We start from the raw sequence: 19,318 nt of genomic DNA, 5'->3' as shown, positions 1-19,318 counted from the left end.
AACAGTAATATTTGCTCACTAAGCCGGAATCCTAAAAGCATTCTTCTACTTATAAGTTGAAAATTTCAGTTGGTTTCACCTCTTTCCTCTGGCTGACTTTCCAATTCTCGTGACATCAGTATAGAATGCTTCAAAAGCTAAATTCTAAATTCCAGCCAGGAAATATTTGGGTAACATCAAGTGGCACTGGCTCCATGTATGGAATCAACTTAAATAAAATCTGGCAATTTTGAATTAGAACATAATTATGCAATTTTAAACATGCTGAGAAAGGTAATTTTGCAAAGTCTCATCATTACTTTCCTTCTATTGATGTACATAGTTCCAAAACAGTAGTGTTTATGAAAATCATTATAATGAAACATGCTTTTCATTTTGTGATTAATCATAAACACTTCCTTAAATACACATTTAGACTAAAGTCTAGAGATGTATTATACCTTTTTTGACAAAAGTTTCAAATAGCAAAAAATATACTCTCTAAATATAGTCTACTTACAAATAAGATGTTAAAGTGATTTTTAGAAATCAGTTTAAACTTAGTGTATCGAATCCTACAAGCTACTTCACAGATACTTTCTGAAAAGAAAAATCACAAAGCAATGATGTCAAAGCTAGGAAGCAGCTTTCCTTTCATCGTCACCATGGAACTACCTCCTGACTTAAGCTCCACAACTCACTTGGTAGATGATAAGACCACTGCATGTTCACCAGAATTGACGATCTTTGTAAGATGATTTGCAACTGAGTCTTCATAAATTGTCATCTGCAAAAAAAAAAATAAATAAATAAAGCCTCTGCTGTATTTCCATGGGTGCCATTTCCACAACTCAGTCCTTACTACTGTTCCATACATGGTGACATTCACGAGGCATGTGGGACGGAGCACCGGCTACAATGAGAAAGGGGTCCTTATGCCAAACAGATAAATATCTCATTTCTGTGAAAGGATTTCAGTTTCCAGACTTCCTTTATTTTTAGAAAAATCCAGAAAAATATCTTTTGAACAAAATATGTCAAATGCCTTATTGTAAAAAGAATTCGTACAAATTAGTACAAAACAGCCAAACAATCTAATTTTTTAAACGGGCAAAAGACTAGAAATTTAAGTTGGAGAAGATCCAAATGGTCCAGAAACAGATGAAGAGGTATTCAGCCTCACCAGCCATCTGGCAAATGTGAACTAAAACTCCAATGCACATACGCTATAAGTCATATGGCAATGAATGGTGTATGTATCTATCAGAATGGGAAAAACAAGAACAGTACTAAACAGAAATGCAATTGTTAGCACAGTGTGGACCTATACAACCCTCACACACCGCCGATGAGAGTGTAAGTTGATGTAAATACTCTAGAAAAGTATCCAGTGTATCTACTAAAGCTGAACATATGTGCAATACCAGGGACCAACAATTCAACTAGTATAACTACATCCCAAAGAAATGCAGATGTGTGCTACATGTTCCCAGCAGCATTCACTCGATAGCACAATGGATAACAAACTGTGGTTTGCTTATGCAATGGGCTAGTGTAGGACAAAGAGAATGAAGGAGTTAGATGACTGTGCCGCAATATAGATGAGTATGACAAACACAGCATTGAGTGAAAGCAATCAGATACTAAAGAGAGCATACAAGATGACTCTATTTTACAAAGCACAAAAACAGAAACAGTACTCTATGTTGTTAGAAGCCAGGATAGTAGTGGGGGGCCAAGGAGGACTCCTGGAACACTTGCATGCTGTCTTGTAATCTCAGTACTGATTACACAGGTTTGTTTAGTTTGCGAAAATGTACTAAGCTGTGTAGTCATGATATGTGCACTTTCCAGTATGTATAATTTCATAGAAGTTTTTTTTTTTAAATGTTGAATGTTGGGGCCAGTGCTGTGGTGTAGTGGGTAAAGCCGCTGCCTGCAGTGCCAGCATCCCATATGGGCACCGGTTCAAGTCCCGGCTGCTCCACTTCCTATCCAGCTCTCTGATATGGCCTAGGAAAGCAGCAGAAGACGGAAGCAGTAAAATATGAAAGGCTTTCTCTCTCTCTCTGCCTCTCAAATAAAATAATAATCTTTTAAAAAAATGTTGACCAGACTATCATACAATCAAGTAAATAAAGACCTCTTAATAAAACCATAATGCTCAAAGTGTCCTCCATCCCCTTTTCTATTTGACTCAAGCTTTAACACCTTCTTGCAAAAGAATACATCTCCCTAAAAAAATGTGCACACAATTTGAACAGCCTCATGCTCACAGCTCTCTACTAAACGTTTGCCCCAGATACGCTGCCTGTCACACAGTGCAGAATGCTCCAGGGTAAACGACCAGCTGTGGAGCGGCCTCCTGTGTTCTTCTGCCCATCTCTCCATGGCTCCGCGCCCATCAGCGCAGTTTGTTCAGACTGCACTCCAGAGTCAATTAACGTCCCTCTCCCCATCACACCTTCCCAACTGGCCTCTTCCCTGAGGAATTTCATTCCTAACTGACATTCAAGTGCACCATGGCTGGTCAGTATGCTTCTCCCTTAAATTTCTATCCCATCTCTTTCTTTCTTTCTTTCTTTTTTTTTTTTTTTTTTTTTTGACAGGCAGAGTGGATAGTGAGAGAGAGAGACAGAGAGAAAGGTCTTCCTTTTTGCCGTTGGTTCACCCTCCATGGTCGCTGCGGCTGGCGCATCGTGCCGATCCGAAGCCAGGAGCCAGGTGCTTCTCCTGGTCTCCCATGCGGGTGCAGGGCCCAAGCACTTGGGCCATCCTCCACTGCCTTCCCGGGCCATAGCAGAGAGCTGGCCTGGAAGAGGGGCAACCGGGACAGAATCCGGCACCCCAACCGGGACTAGAACCCGGTGTGCTGGCGCTGCAGGCGGAGGATTAGCCTGTTGAGCCACGGCGCCGGCCAATCCCACCTGTTTCAAAGACAGGTCGTGTAGGGAAAAGTAATTTCACACCAAGGAGAGAAGGGGAGGACAGGAACTCCACAGTTACACCCCACACTGTACTGACTCAGGAACCTACTTTATTGATCTCCTGACATAATGCTAAAATGCATCTTTATACTTAACATCAGAAAAAGGCAAATACCTTTTTAAAATGCAAAAAGGAAACATTCTTCAAAGATTAGTCTTATTCTCTGAAAAGTGGCAAATGTTTTAAAAGAACATGTATATCACTAATTAATGAGTCAGTCATTTATGCCCTTTGAAGCTTAAAATTTGAAAATCCAAGTTTGTGTTCATTAAAAATATTCAAAGACAAAAAAATTACAACCTCTTTTAGAGTAAAATAAAATAACCCCTATGTCCAAGGATTAAACTATAGGTGTCATTTATTATGTACTCACTTAGCAGGGTCAGGAAGGGAAGTCATAAAAAGGTTTAACATTTTCTGTTGTATTCCAGACACTGTGCTGTATGTATTTATTTATCATCCTGTTTGACAGCCTAGAAACCTGAGGCTTAGGTGGCTGGAGTGATTTTTCCTAAGACCCACAGCTAGTAGAGTACAGATAAGCAACAAAAAAAGGTTTAGCTTGATTTTAATGCACTTGTCAAGGTCAAGAGGTCTCACACACAGTCAAGTGCATTTCCAGTGGCAGTCAGAGGGCATCTGACTCTTGGTCAGGGTCATGCAGAACACCCAGTGAATCTATCATCTTGAAAGATGTTTTCCCTTTGTTCTGAAAATACATCTATAAAAACCAGCATAAAGCTCATTCAAAATCCTTTTGCACTAAAAAAAAAGAAAAGATACCCTTCATCTACTTAAAATTGTACCTCCTGTTTGGTGATTATAGATGTGACAAAAATAAGTAGAGCAAATAACTCCCCCTGTTCTTTTTTTTTAGAAACAAAGCTAATAAATTTACCAAAATATTACTGAAGAAAAAAGATTGTTTTCTATAAAAACATTATGTTTATAGTCAGAAGAATATTGTATCTAAAATTGCTGCTGGGGATAAAGTAAATAAATATATTCATCTTCAACAGTTATCTCTGGGTGAAAAGACTAAAAGTGACTATTTTATTTTTCATTGTTATTTTCTAAAGTTTTTAGAAGTTGTTTTTGCCACCATTATAACAGAAAAAGTATTAAAAATATAATTAGCTTCTGTAAGGAATAGCATCATATTTCTAGCTATTTTTCCTCACATTAGCTTTGACAAGTTCATAATTTCCTTAACAACAAAAGACAAATTTGAACTGGGGAGAAAAATAAGCTAGCACAGATCAGACAGACTTAGTGAAATGGAGAATAAAGCTTTAAATGTCACCACTGCTGGGACAGGTGTTGGTTGCAGCGGCTAATAAGTCACTTTGGACAGCTGATCCCATGTGGGAGTACCTAGGTTTGAGTTCTGGCTCCACTCCCTATTCCAGCTTCCTGCCAATGGACACCCTGGAAGAAGGTGGGAGCTCAAATAGTTGGATCCCTGCCACAAGGGAGACCTGAGTTCCCAGCTCCTGGCTTTGGCCTAGCCCAGTTCTGGTGTTGCACGTATTTAGGGAATTAACCAGCGGACAGGAGATTCTCTCTCTTTCTCCATCTCTCTCTCCTCTGTGTGTGTGTGTGTGTGTCCTGCCTTTCAAATGTATAAACTCACAAGCCTGTATCCTCACTTACAGATGACATAACGAAGGCCCATAAAATCAAGTGACAGCTAAATTCACCTTCCTAGTGTGGATGGTCAGGGAAGATCCTAAAACCTCGATCTTCAGCAAGAGTCTTGTCTCTGGGGGAGAGGATGGGAGTAATCACTAAAACAGGAAAGGAAAAATTCCCGAGATGCCCTGAAGGTAGTGATGAGGTGGGAGGATGGAGAAGAGGAGAAGCAAGAGAAGCTATTCAATTGAACAGCACTGGGACAAACCCAAATGACAGGAGTGTGTTCACAATCCCCAAGGGAAAAGCCCAGGAGGATAACCGACAAGGTGCCAGGGTTCTGCATAGGAGCGCGGCCACTCCTTCTCCAGGTAGATCGTCCCCCTACTTCAAAGCTCCACCCACTCCGTGCTGTCCCACAGCTCTCATCCACAGCCCATGTAGAGCCAGTGTGAACACTTCGGGTTTTCTTCTCCCCACGTTTTTACTATAAAATACTCTGGCTGGTGGCTGGGGAGGGGGGGGGGCGCGCTTGTCCCAGGACCAGTCCTGCCTCTCTAGCTAGCACCTGTAGTGCCTCAGAGATTGCTCAGTCTCAGGAACTTCGGTTTAACAAGACTGTAAATAAACCACACCTCTCCGCCCCCCACCACCACAAAAAAAAAAAAAAAAAAGAAATTGAGTAAACATATTGTCATAGCTTATGAGTAAATGTTCTTATTTTTTTGCAAGGTATCTGCCCCTATTTCAAATGGCAAATATGTAACCCTTTATATAAGTCTTACATAAAGTCTTATATACATAAGTCTTACATATAAGTCTTACATAAAGTTCTTCCGATGTTTCTGGAGGTCCTGGAAGTAGAGCAGCCTTTGGTGGCAATTTGAGTTCATACGTCATTATACTCCACCTGAGGGGAAAAACATCTTTGCTCTAAAAGTCCTTTGAAATTTAACAAGCTGACAGTTCCCATCCCAGATACATATATCAGCATATACATACACTCACGTACTATGGATTATTGCATCTTAAAACAGCCACAAATGCAGAAAAATTGGCATTTGGGTAATTTATAAAATGCTGAATTAAATTCTTTTTTTATCTGATGCACAGGAACACATAGAGAGTCCGAGTTGGGGTGGGGAAAGAGAGAGAGAGAGAGAGAGAGAGAGAGAGAGAGGGAGATTGATTCTATCTTCTGGTTCACTCCTCAAATCCCTGCAACAGCCAAGGCTGGGCCAGGCCAAAGTCAGGTGCAGGAATGCAATCCAGGTTTTCCACTTAAGTGTCAATGACCCATCTATTGGAGACATCACCTACTGCCTCCCAGGGTGTGCATTAGCAGGAAGCAGGAGTGGAGAGCAGAGATGGGACTTGAATGCAAGCACTCTGATATGGAATGCAGGCATCCAAGGTCGCAGCTTAACTGCCCACAGTGCCCAATGCTCACCCCAGGGAGCCTTGTTACCAGTAAAATAAAGATGACAATGTTAGCTATCCCTAGGAGTGCAATGGTGATCCACGGAGATGGCGACAGATGAAGTCAGATGACTAGAAGTGCCAGGCAGACGTGAAATACCAGTAGTTCTTACGCCCATGGTCTCTGCAAGACTCCACTTTCATCTTTGTAAAACAATCACAACAACGGCTTCTGAGGATCAAGTATGTTGATACAAAAAGCTTATATAATTTAAAATAGTAAACACCGATCTTTCTTCACCCTTTCTTTTTTTTAAAACTTTTCTTTTCTTTTTTTTTAATTTGACAGGTAAAGTTATAGACAGTGAGAGAGAGACAGAGAGAAAGGTCTTCCTTCTGTTGGTTCACCCCCCAAATGGCCGCTATGGCTGGCAATGCACGGATCCGAAGCCAGGAGCCAGGTGCTTCCTCCTGGTCTCCCATGCAGGTGCAGGGGCCCAAGCAGCTGGGCCATCCTCCACTGCCCTCCCCGGCTACAGCAGAGAGCTGGACTGGAAGAGGAGCAACCGGGACTAGAATCCAGCGCCCATATGGGATGCCGGCGCTGCAGGCGGAGGATTAACCTAGTGTGCCAAGGCACCGGCCCTCCTCTTCACCCTTTCTTTACAAACAGTACATTAGTAAAGAAAACACAGGAACATGATAGTCATATATTTCTAACAGTGTTCCTAAGTTTTTATATCCTCTAAGATTTTTTTTTTCTTGTGTGTTTTATAGGCCATTCTGTTTTAAGGAATTTCACCACCAGGGTGTTTATTCTTAGCTAACCGCCTGGACAATTGAATTTCTGTAACACACGGAGGGAAAGCACACTTTCAGCGTGCAGAAAATACCGAACAGCATTTCCTAGCATGCAGCAGGAATGGTCTTTAAACTTGCAACACGAAAGCATTTAAAGGACTCCACTGTTGGCTAAACACAGAATCAAACAGCAGTACAGGATTCACCTTCAAGCTCTGGTATGGATAATGGCAATTTTAATGTATCATTTCCCATCTTTCCCACTCAACTTTACTAAGAATTAATTGACAACTAAAAATTCTATATATTTAAGATACATGGGTGATGTTTTGATACACAGACACATTATGAAATAATCACCACAATCAAGCTAATTAACACATTCATCGCCTCCCATAGTTATCATTTTCTTTTTCCTTTTTTTCACCTCCAGCCTCTTTAAAAGATTGGAGACTGGGGGCCAGAGCTGTGGCATAGTGAGTAAAGCTGCCGCCTGTAGTGCCAGCATCCCATATGGGTGCCAGTTCGAGTCCTGGCTGCTCTACTTCCAATCCAGCTCTCTGCTATGGCCTGGGAAGCAGTAGAAGATGGCCCAAGACCCTCGTGGGAGAGCCGGAAGAAGGTCCTTGCTCCTGGCTTCAGATCGGCCCAGCTCCAGCTGTTATGGTCCACTGGAGAGTCAACTAGCGGATGGTAGAACTCTCTCTCTCTCTCTGCCTCTCTTTCTCTCTCTGTGTAACTACAACTTTTAATAAATAAAATCTTTAAAAAAAAAAAAAAGATTGGAGACTGAATTCAGCGCCACACTAAATTATGAATCTTTTCACACCCAAACTCTAGGAGTGCCCTTCTCATGCAATTTTAGATAAACAGACAAATGCTCTACTGACCGATTCTCTTTTTAAATATTCTGCTAGCAAAAGAATCGGCCATTACCACATTACCTGATGACAGGCAAGGTTACAATTAATTAGGTTATAGCTCCACATAGAGTAATTACATTTTAGATGGGTGGCTCCCTGATGAGATTTTGTTACCTATTTTCGGGAAGAGTTAACACAGATGGCTAATCCTATCAAAGTTGTTTTGATTAATGCAAGGTCCAGCGCATAACAATATATTGACATTTGTCTTCCACTCAAGGTGGGGGGGGGGGGAACGGGTATTCCTGCTTACTGAGTTCTGTTGCTTCCTCTGCCCAAATTCTAAGCCCCTCCCACCACAATGTTCAGAAATTGATTTCTGATTTAGATGTGGGGCATTCAGGGAAAACGTGGTTATGAGATGTGTCAATCACGCAAACACAGTGATAGCTCCTCTGGAAGCTTGCTCCTAACACTTCCTCCTGCCTTGGGAGAAGATTCATTTTCTTTTTTTAATATTTAGTTCTTTGTTAGGTCAATTCATTCGTTATTTGCTCAACTAAGAAGAGATATCCTAACAAACATATCTATAAATCTCTAACAAAAATATATGTATTATATATGAAGTTTCTATCTTACTTCACTTTTGTGAAAACACAAGATGAGAAGTCCCTACTTATTTTACTCATCAATATCCACCCAGCCGGCCAGTGCCATGGCTCACTAGGCTAATTCTCCGCCTGCAGTGCCGGCACCTGAGGTTCTAGTCCCAGTTGGGGCGCCAGATTCTGCCCCGGTTGTTCCTCTTCCAGTCCAGCTCTCTGCTGTGGCCCGGGAAGGCAGTGGAGGATGGTCCAAGTGCTTGGGCCCTGCATCCTCACGGGAGACCAGGAGGAGGCACCTGGCTCCTGGCTTCGGATCTGCGTGGTGCGTCGGCTGCAACACGCTGGCCATAGCGGCCATTTGGGGGGTGAACCAACGGATTTGGGGGGTGAACCAACGGAAGGAGGACCTTTCTCTCTCTCTCCCTCCCTGTCTAACTCTGCCTGTCAAAAAAAAAAAAAAAAAATCCACCCAGCCAAACTTTAGCTTTCTGACCTGAACAGCGATTAAAGATAACTAGTATCATTATAATCTTCTATCCTTAAAATACTGGATTCATGAGACTAGTTTTTTCACAATTCATTCATTCACTAAGCAAAACATCTTTATTGGGTGTCTGTGCCAGGCCCTGCTCTCACTCACGATCTCAAGAGACCAGGAATCTCTACTTTCATGGGGCTTATTGTAAAATGATCAAAATATGGTTTTTATAGGAGCAGGTGTGCAGCCTATGGGTTAAAATGTCCACATCACAAACTATGTGTCTGGGGGGGCCGGCACCATGGCTCACTGGGTTAAACCTCCGCCTGTGGTGCTGACATCCCATATGGGCGCCGATTCTAGTTCCGGCGACTCCTCTTCCAGTTCAGCTCTCTGCTGTGGCCCAGGAGGGCAGAGGAAGATGGCCCAAGTGCTTGGGCCCCAGCACCTGCGTGGGAGACCAGGAAGAGGCACCTGGCTCCTGGCTTCGGATCGGTGCAGTGCTAGCCGTGGCAGCCATTTGAGGAGTGAACCAACGGAAGGAAGACCTTTCTCTCTGTCTCTCTCTCACACTGTCTATAACTCTACCTGTAAAAAACAACAACAACAAAAAAAAAAAACAACAAAACTACGTGTCTGGGTTTTATTCCTGCCTCTGACTCCTGACTCCAACTTCATGCTAATGCAAGCTCTGGGAGACAGTGATGCTGGCTCAAGGAATTGGGTCTGTGCCACCCAAGTTGAAGACCAGATTGCAAGCCAGGATCCTCGCTTGAGATTGGCCCAGCGTCATGCATTGTGGGTATTTGGGGAGTGAACCAGCGGATGGCAGCTTTCCTGTCTGTCTCTCAAATAAACAAAAAATAATCAAAATTAAGACAAAATAAGCATTTTTGTTAAATAAAAAAAGAAACAATGATTTCAGTACATCATCTTCAATCTAGCTGTAGAAGAAAATTTGCTTTCACCTGTCTAACATTTTGGTACTGGCCCGTTCCAGCTTCTCAAGTATCTGAGGAAGTTGGGTGTCGTCATCGTATGAAGCTCCCCAGCCAAGCACTCGAGCAAGGTCATTTCCCGTACCCAAAGGCAATACTCCCAGCTGACACTAGAAGACAGTACGGCAAGCAAATGACCAGACTGGAAGATCAGGCCTGCTCTGGTGAGCATGCCAGTATATATTCACGTCACGGAGCAACAGAAAGATTTAGCACTTGCCTGTTTATTCAAGTTGAGCTTATCGATTTCTGACAAAACCCAACCTACACTTCCATCTCCTCCACATACAAGAATCCGGAAATTGTCAAACTTCTGAAATAGTCTTAAACTGCAAGAAAAAAAGTATTTCATTTTAGCATAAATAAGTAAAAGTCACTTTCCCCAATTTTTTGTTATTCCATATTAATTGGTATTCACATTCAGTTTAAATATGAGAACACTTATATATTAATTATAATAATTAATTACATATAATAATTAATTACATATTAATTATGCTACACGAATGCCATTTTTAACTCAAGAAAACAGCTTAATCATAAGAAGGAAAGGGAATTATAGGCAGAAACGGAGATAGAATTAGAAAGAAAGGGGAGTGAGAAATGAGAAAAATCAACAAGCAGGAGAAGCCAGGAAAGAGAACTAAAGGAAAAGTGAGATGGTGAGAGCAGCGGCATTTCTCTTTCCATTGCAAGGTTACAAGTTGCCTCCTTAGGAATTCCACACAGGGGTGGGGCACCTAGGGCACAAACGCTAATGAGCAGCAAAGCTAGCGATTTCCTGAAGAAACCTGCCAGGTCCTATCAAGAGTCCTCCTTATAAGACAAATGGGTTCGATATGGAGACTAGGAAGGTGGGAGCGAGGTGGATGAGGGAGCGCCCTCTAGGGCTCCCAGGGTGGAGGCGCAAGCAGGCAAGGAAGAAGATGGGCGGAAGTGAGGAAGGCAGATCTCACGTGAGGCAGGGCGAGGAACCGGCCGTGGAAATAGTCGGGGAAATGAAAAGAGGACAGAAAGAACAGAACCAGAGGAGTCGGAGGAAAGTCTCAAACTGTGCCTTGTCAGGTCCTGCTCTCTAAAATCTCCATGCCTTAAGCCAAGCGCAGAAAGACGTGTCTCACTCTTACATGGAGTCTAAAAAGAGGGTGACGTCGTGGGACTTTAAAGGATCCTTGTGGCTACCGCGGGTTGGGAGGGAAGGAGAGAAGGATGGGGAAAGGTTCATTGACAGGTACTAGGTTACAGCTGGACAGGAGGAAGAAGTTCTGGGTTCTACAGCACAAGGGGGTGGCTACAGATAATGCACTGTATATTCCTTTATTTTAAAAAGCCTAGAAGGTAGGAATTTAGATATTTTCACCATAACGAAATAAATGATGTTAAATGTTAGAGGAGATAGACATATTTACCCTAGCTGGACATTATACAATGTGTATCCATGTATCCAAATATTATATGTTAACCCATATATATGTACAATTTTTGTATGTTGATGTGTATGCATATAATAGCCACTTATGAAGTGAATTTGGCAAAATGTTAAAAACTGTTAAATCTAGGCCGGCGCCATGGCTCACTTGGCTAATACTCCGCTTGCAGTGCCGGCACCCCAGGTTCTAGTCCCGGTTGGGGCACCAGATTCTGTCCCGGTTGCTCCTCTTCTGGTCTAGCTCTCTGCTGTGGCCCGGGAAGGCAGTGAGGATGGCCCAAGGGCTTGGGTCCCTGCACCCACATGGCAGACCAGGAGGAAGCACCTGGCTCCTGGCTTCGGATTGGCGCAGAGCCAGCCGTGGTGGCCATTAGGGGAGTGAACCAACAGAAGGAAGACCTTTCTCTCTGTCTCTCTCTCACTTTTTATAACTCTTTCTCTGTCTCTCTCTCTCTCACTGTCTAACTCTGCCTGGCCAAAAAAAAATTGTTAAATCTAAAAAATTGATTTTTAAAAAAATTAAAGAAAAATTAAAAATTTAAATGAAAAAGCAAAGGAAAAAAGAATACCATAAACAACAAACAAAATAAATAAATAAATAAAATCTCCCATTTTCCACTTCTGTGTTTGTGTTTAAGTTAACAGTAGGTCTTAAGAGAAAAAAGCTGAGTTGACCTAAAAAAAAATCATACAGCTATGGAAGGTCTCTGGGTCAGAAGACACCATAGCAGCACCTCTTAAAAAACAAACAAACACATATACTAAAGCTGTATTACAATGTCTCAAGATATATTCCATTCAATGAATATACTATTTAGTTCATTTCGTTTCAGATTTTAAGTCAAATGATATTCCAGGAAGCTGAAAAGAAGAGTCCACAAAGAATTTCATTGTCATTTGTGAGAACTGAGTCTGAAATTGTCCAGGAACTGTCCTTAAGAACCAGGATCATGTTTGTACTTGGCTTTGTGGACACCATGGAAAGCAATTATATGTGGCATATATTAATCAACATTAGCAAATCATCTAACATTATTGCATAATTCTATATTGATGCAAGTTGACCTTTCTTGGAGCTAAAAAGCTGTCAGTATTGTTCAATGTTGGATATATTCTAAAAGATTTTCTAACAAATTTTGGAATTTGGAATTCAACATAAATTGTGGAATTTATGTAAGGAAGATGAATAACTATCAAAAATTATGCTAAAGTTTGATGAGGATTTTACAACAGGGACGGAGATGGAAAATCAACAGAGATGTCTACAGGTCTACAATTTTCATGAGCTGCTAAGTCAGACACATTTCATTCCTAGAGCTACATTTTATTCAAATAAGATAATTAATAATCAATTACCCTAAATGAGGACCTCCATTCATTAAATCAAACACCTGAGCCGGATTTAGCAACTGTTTAAAACGGCGAAGGAACTTTACTCCCTGATTATCCCCACTCTTAGAATTGACAAAAACCAAGAGAGGACTAACACAGAATGAAAATGTTGCTCTACAGAAACCTGTAAAAACAAACACACAAACACAAACATAGTACAAGATTAATAGGCAGCTTTCTCTTAAAGTATCAGCAGACATTCAGAGAACAGAAGGTAAATTCCTAAGAGTAAAGATTCTTGTTCACTACCAGAACAGTAAATTATAATTTAGTCTCAAAAATGGAAGTAAATTTACTGACATACAAGAATATGGAATTTATTTTTAAAAATATCCACAATGAAAAATGGTAACAAAGATGCTACAAATGTTAATCACAGGTAGAGATATACCACCTGCCTTTACTACAGTTATTTATTATATGAAAAACTCCTAACAGTCTATGTATTTACATTTGTCAAATAACTCCTATGTCCTTATTTCAGTATCCTAAGGTATTTTAACTGCTCCTTGGTGAGGCTGGAGAAAAAAAAAATTTGAAATTTACAATAAACAAAAGAAGCTTGACATATCAGGGCTTGAGTGAGGGCAGAGGGCTGTTATTAGCACAGATTAAAAAATATATATTTGAAGTTTACATTCTCATATCTGAGATCTCTATTGCCATAATTTATCTAACAAGTTTTAAAAGTATAAAGCACGATATCAATGCAAGACATTAATGACAGTACATGGTAAAAGCCTTTTGTGATACGGCATGCTTAGAAGAGAGTTATTATGCTACTCCAAAATCAGTGTGGTACAGAGTTCTTCAGCACTTACAAGTTAGCTGTAAGATTCTGGAAAAAGTGAATGCATTTACAGGAATATAAATTCCTGAAATGAAATTACGGGAAAACACATTTTAATAACAGCCACGCTAATGGGCAGTTTCAATTATAGAGGAAAAAACACTTACAGAAATTAACCTTTTCGGAATGCATTTCAGTATAGAATAATTACCTTACTTTTATTTCCTCAAATGTGAAATCTGAATGTCTATACACAGTAATTTCACCAGTGTTAATACTATATTACAACTCTAATTTTAAAATATTCTTTTAAAAATTAACTGTGCTGCTCAGCAATTTAAGTGGAATTATTATATAAAAACTGACCAGAATGATCAATTATAGTTCTCTGATTCCAGGAAAATAAATGTTCATATTCACATTAAATATACCAGGAATATACATACTTACACTACTGCTACATACCATCAGAATCGGTGCTGTTTAGTGCAATTGGAGGTATGATAGAGACTTTACATTGGCCAAGTGGACATACAAGGTGGTATGAATCTTTGCAGGCAGTGTGTACCTAGTAATAAACAAATAAAGCTTCAAGAATCATAAAAACAATTAATGTCTTGATATGTTATAAACTACATCTCAGGACCTGACAGTTTAGGAGCAACTGCCTCACCAATTAATGGAACAAAGTGAGCATTATAGAGACAGGAATTTGACTTTGGTCTGTGCAGTCTCTCTGCGATGGTCTCAAGCATGGAGCGTATAGTCAATGCCTGACCAGGCAAGGAGAGAAGAAGAGACGGGGTACACAGAGGAAGGGAGGGGGGATGAAGGGAGAAGAGGAAGGAGAGGGGGAGAGAGAAAGCGGGAGAGCTAACCAGTATGTCAATATCACTGTCCATAAAATAAAGTGATGAATGTTGATCTTACACACTGTGGCGTAGCGGGTAACCTGTGGCGCCCACATCCCATGTGGTGCCAGTTTGAGTCCCGGCTGCTCCACTTCTGATCTAGCTCCCTGCTAATGTGCCTGGGAAAGCAGTGGAAGATGGCCCAGGGCCCCAGGCTCCTGATTGGCCCAGCTCCAGCCATTGTGGCCATTTGGGCGAGTCAAACAGCAGATGGAAGACCTCTCTCTCTGTCTCTTCCTCTCTCTCTAACTCTGCCTTTCAAATAAATAATATTAAAAACATTCTGACAGTTTAATGAAAATAAATAAAAGTGCCTGCTCTTTCTACAGCGATCCTGTAACTTTCTATTCATACTTCTTTTGATAAGATTATCATATTATTATATTTACAAGGACACCCAGGCCTATTTTCTCAGCTACACTACTGCTCTGTCGGGAAAAGGAAACTGACGCACATCCTAGGCCCTCAGCAAATGAGAACAAAACAGGGCTAATTTATTAAGTAGAACTCAGGCAACTGAGAATCCTCTGTGTACTTACCAGAGAGCCTTGTAAATGTTCTAAGCAACAAAAGCAGACACGTCATAAAGCACTTACTTATTATGGCTTTATTCCATTAATCCTTTTAGAAACTCGGCATTCTAAGCACGCCTGTATTTATCAAACTTTGGGGGAGAATAATTGAAATTGAACAGTGATGATTATTGCGCTGATGACCTGTTTTCAGATAGTTTCCTATTCTCATTTATAATAGTTCACAATCCAAATGCGTTTTTAAAAAACCAGCATGTACAGAAAGCTTTAAAAGGACTTGAAAAATTTATGAGAATCACAGAACAAAATAGAAAGGTATTTGTAATAATGTTAAATGAAAAAAGCAAGAGATAAAAGTATATCTACATGGCTTTTACAGACAAGATAAAGCTACGTCAGAGACTGCATGACAGCTAGAAAAATTAGGAATTGACTTACTGGGATTGCAAACTGTGAGGTTGTCTGTGTGTGTACTAGGTGACTGTTTTTTCAGTACTAGATATTCTGCCATTAGAAACTCATAATTTAAAGGCAAAATAATTTGTAAACAGATAGATTATAGTATATAAGAAGTATAAGACCAAAAAAAGAGCGTCAAGGATGACAGGATCTCAGAAACCAGCTTGCACAGCTTGCACAACATGGGACAGGGATGTCGTCACAACTGAGGTGAGATCTGATTTCTGCCAGGAATAAAGTGGGGGGGAGGAGCCTTAATGCCCCTTTGTGCCTACTGTAATAGCACCACTATTCTATTTGTGACATTTTTTAAAAGCTCGGGCTGGGTAGAATAAGGAAGTAAAAACCCTAATTATTCTCAAAAACTACTAAGTAAAAGAGACATACAAGGGTACTCCAAAAAACTTGTTGATAATGGAATCAAAAGAGAAGCTTATTCTGGTGCAAAAAAAAAATTGTCGAATTTAATGCATACAAGGGAGTCTACCAAAAGTTCACAGAAAATGCATATTATGAAAAATTATGGATGGATTTCAGAATTCTTTTGCATCAAAATAATCTTTGAATTCCATTTTCCATGAACTTTTTGAAGTACAAGGATGTAATTTTTAGGTAAAGGCAACTTATATAAAGCATTTCTAAAATAATTCCTCACACACAATATGTCCTCTTTCAAAGAAGTTAGAAATGAACAGTTGAGGGGCCGGCACTGTGGCACAGCAGGTTAAAGCCCTGGCCTGCCGCACTGGCATCCCATATGGTGCTGGTTCGAGTCCTGACTGCTCCAATTCTGATCCAGCTCCCTGCTAATGTGTCTTGGAAAGCAGCAGAGGATAGCCCAAGTCCTTGGGCCCCTGCATCCATGTGGGAGACAGAGAAGAAGCCATTGCAGCTATTTGGGGAGTGAACCCGAGGATGGAAGTCCTCTCTCTCTGTCTCTAATTCTCTGTGTAACTTTTTCAAATAAAGAAAATAAAAAAGGAATGAATAGCTGAAACTCTAGAGATGGAGAAACAAACTTCAGTAACCAAGCAGGAAATGCTATCAGTGATTGTCCCCAAAAAGAAAACCATAAGTTGGCGGGGGGGAGGGGGGGGATTTACAGTCTAGTTTATGGACAGTACTCTTATAAAATATGGGATGCCACAGGAGAATTTTAGCTAGAACTGCACTAGGATTCCAAATACAGGCACCTATTACAGGTCTACATATTACATTAATGGGATAGGAGAAATAAAAAAAGTGTTTAGGGGCCGGCGTTGTGGTGCAGCGGGTTAATGCCCTGGCCTGAAGTTCCGGCATCCCATATAGGCACCAGTTCTAGTCCTGGCTGCTCCACTTCCCATCCAGCTCTCTGTTGTGGCCTGCGAAAGCAGTGGAAGATGGCCCAAGTCCTTGGGCCCTGCATCTGTGTGGGAGACCTGGAAGAAGCTCCTGGCTCTTGGCTTCAGATCAGCACAGCTCCAGCTGTTGCAGCCAATTGGAGAGTGAACCAGCGGATGGAAGACCTCTCTCTCTCTGCCTCTCCTCTCTCTGTGTAACTCTGACTTTCAAATAAATAAATAAATCTTTTAAATAAAAGTTTTTATGTGTCTACATGTCTGCCTCGGAAAAGAGGGAACTGAGGAAGAATAACAAAAGCATGAGCACAAAGAGTGTTTGATTTAAAAGTAAAAGGAAACACAGGTTACCTATCAGGCCTACAAAACAGGTGGACTGACTTTCCTCTGTGGCCAATGCAGTCAGTCACTGATTAACAAAGCAACACATTGGGAGCTGGTGCTGTAGCATAGCAGGTTAAGCTGTTGCCGGAAGCGCCAGCATCCCATATGGGCACCGTTCAGGTCACAGCTGCTCCACTCCCACCAACTCCTTGCTAATGCGCCTGGGAAAGCAGTGGCAGATGGCCCAGGTTCTTGAATCCCACATGGGAGACCCAGAGGAAGTTCTTGGTTCCTGGCTTTGGCCTGGTCCAGCCCTAGCTGTTAAAGCCATTTGGGAAGTGAACCTTCAGATGGAAGACTCCCCTCTTTCTCTGTTTCTCCTTCTCTCTCTCTCTCTAACTCTGCCTTTCAAATAGATAAATCTTAAAAAAAAAAAAAAAAAAAAAAAAGGCAAGCAAGCAACACATCGTTCTATTTCTGATACCTGCTGATCTATACCATACTAACCAAAAGCAATGATTTATCCACATCTTTTATTTGAGGCTGACTTCCAAATTTAGGCCAGCAACTTTTTTTTATTTGACAGGTAGAGTTATAGACAGTGAGAGAAAGAGACAGAGAGAAAGGTCTTCCTTCTGTTGGTTCACCCCCCAAATGGCCACCACGGCTGGCACTGCACCGACCCGAAGCCAGGAGCCAGGAGCTACCTCCTGGTCTCCCATGTGGGTGCAGGGGCCCAAGCTCTTGGGCCATCCTCCACTGCCTTCCCAGGCCACAGCAGAGAGCTGGACTGGACGAGGAGCAACCGGGACTAGAACCCGGTGCCCATATGGGATGCCAGTGCCGCAGGCAGAGGATTAACATAGTGCGCCATGACACCTGCCCCATAGGCCAGCAACTTCTGAAAAAACTGCAAGACTCGAAACAACACCAAACAAATCAGTCACAAAGCAAGGCAGTCTTCGTCCTCAAAGGCCAGCATCTCCCTGTGCGAAGATGAGCAGGCACAGCATAGCCACAGCCTCCTCGCTCTGTGCCTGTTAGCCTCAGCACTGCCTGCATGGCCTCCACTCCACTCTGACACACCCCAGGCAGCACAAAGGCCCTGTCTGCACCAGGTCCAGCACAAGGGAGACCACTCCTTGCCGCTGGCTCCCCATTATGCCATTTGTGCTTGTTGCCTTCTTCTTGCACTGGCAAACAAGTTGTAAAGTTTGTGCTTATTCATGTATATAATGTTACCTTATATCACAGAGACTGCATTAGTGTGTGCTATCAAAGCGCAGCGTTCAGTCAAGGGACACACATGAGGCTGCAGCAACATCACGTTTTGGATGTCAACCAACACCTGCTGACACACCACCGAGGGGTTTTCTCTGTCCAGTGAAAATAGCACCCCACTGTACAGCTGAAGCAAAATGCAAAACAATTACAGCTGTGGGAAAGAGGTCCTGAGACACAGAAAACACAGGGACAGAGTAGGTATTATTTTAAAGGGGTGGGGGGCAACTGAAAAAAATGACCAGACCAAAAAGAATGCACGTTTAAAGGAGAACATCACGGTGGGGGGTGCGCTGCTTGGGTGTGCTCTGCCATAAATTTGGTGCTTTATCTCTGAACCACACTGACGGCCACATTGGGGAACAAGCTCAATTTACAAGGGTGAAGCAATCTCAAAGCCCTCACCATTGCTCTACACCAAAGACATCTCCAATCCTGAAGACGGAGCACGCTGCCACACGTCTTGTCACACACGGCACACTTGGCGCTCACGGGCAGGTTGCCTTCCAGCCACTGGTGAGGCATAGCGATCTGTGGAACAGGAAGACAGGTGGCCAGAGTGAGGCCATGGGGGCTGGTATCCGGACCCCAGCGAAGATACTGACGGAGTTTTTACTTTGTGGGAGCAACAAAACGTATTACACGTTGGCATTCACACAGTCGCCCCATGTTAGTACAGCGGCTATTATTCCTGAACCCTCAGGGATACAAAGAGAAGGAAGACTAAAGCCCTGGTCTTCAGGGGAGGTCTAGCTGAGAAGAGCAGCAGGTAACGGGTTTGGTAAAGCCACCAACGAGGGCAGTCAGAAATCCCCACGCAAGAGACCATGGAGGCAAGATCAGGAAGTGAGGGGTACTGTTGAGAGGGGGCGCAGGGGGAGGGGGCGCCCCCAAATCTGAAGAAAGAACATTTCTCATCTGAGCCTTAAAAAATCTCCAAGCTGATGAGGTATGGAGCCTGCAACACCTGTGCAGTCCAGCAGCCACTTCTAAACCCAACTCACAATCGATTGCCCTCAAAAAACCAAGAGCTGGAAAATACTATGAAGGACTGGAATGAAACCCAAAACTCAGGAACAATGTTTGACCCTAGTAG

The 19,318-nt window shown here is 42.1% G+C and overlaps 1 protein-coding gene across 4 annotated transcripts in view; it reads right to left on the bottom strand.

Moving 5' to 3' along the window:
* The window catches only part of DGKH (diacylglycerol kinase eta), a 202,672-nt gene that overhangs the window by 50,201 nt on the left and 133,153 nt on the right, over positions 1 to 19,318 (bottom strand). For 3 of the 4 annotated variants that reach the window (XM_062194120.1, XM_062194119.1, XM_062194122.1), the window contains exons 7-13: positions 18,628 to 18,753; positions 13,840 to 13,942; positions 12,549 to 12,708; positions 9,984 to 10,092; positions 9,734 to 9,873; positions 5,425 to 5,509; positions 681 to 766 (exon numbers count right to left, since the gene is read on the bottom strand). In XM_062194120.1, coding sequence (XP_062050104.1) covers positions 681 to 766; positions 5,425 to 5,509; positions 9,734 to 9,873; positions 9,984 to 10,092; positions 12,549 to 12,708; positions 13,840 to 13,942; positions 18,628 to 18,753 — 809 coding nt within the window. The remainder of the gene's footprint in view (positions 1 to 680; positions 767 to 5,424; positions 5,510 to 9,733; positions 9,874 to 9,983; positions 10,093 to 12,548; positions 12,709 to 13,839; positions 13,943 to 18,627; positions 18,754 to 19,318) is intronic. The other variant, XM_062194123.1, reaches the window with a different exon arrangement.

This window comes from Lepus europaeus, chromosome 6 (genome assembly GCF_033115175.1).
Source record: "Lepus europaeus isolate LE1 chromosome 6, mLepTim1.pri, whole genome shotgun sequence".
Classification (NCBI taxonomy): Eukaryota; Metazoa; Chordata; class Mammalia; order Lagomorpha; family Leporidae; genus Lepus; species Lepus europaeus.
Note: the sequence above shows the minus strand (reverse complement) of the source record. Positions and strands in the feature narration are given on the sequence as shown.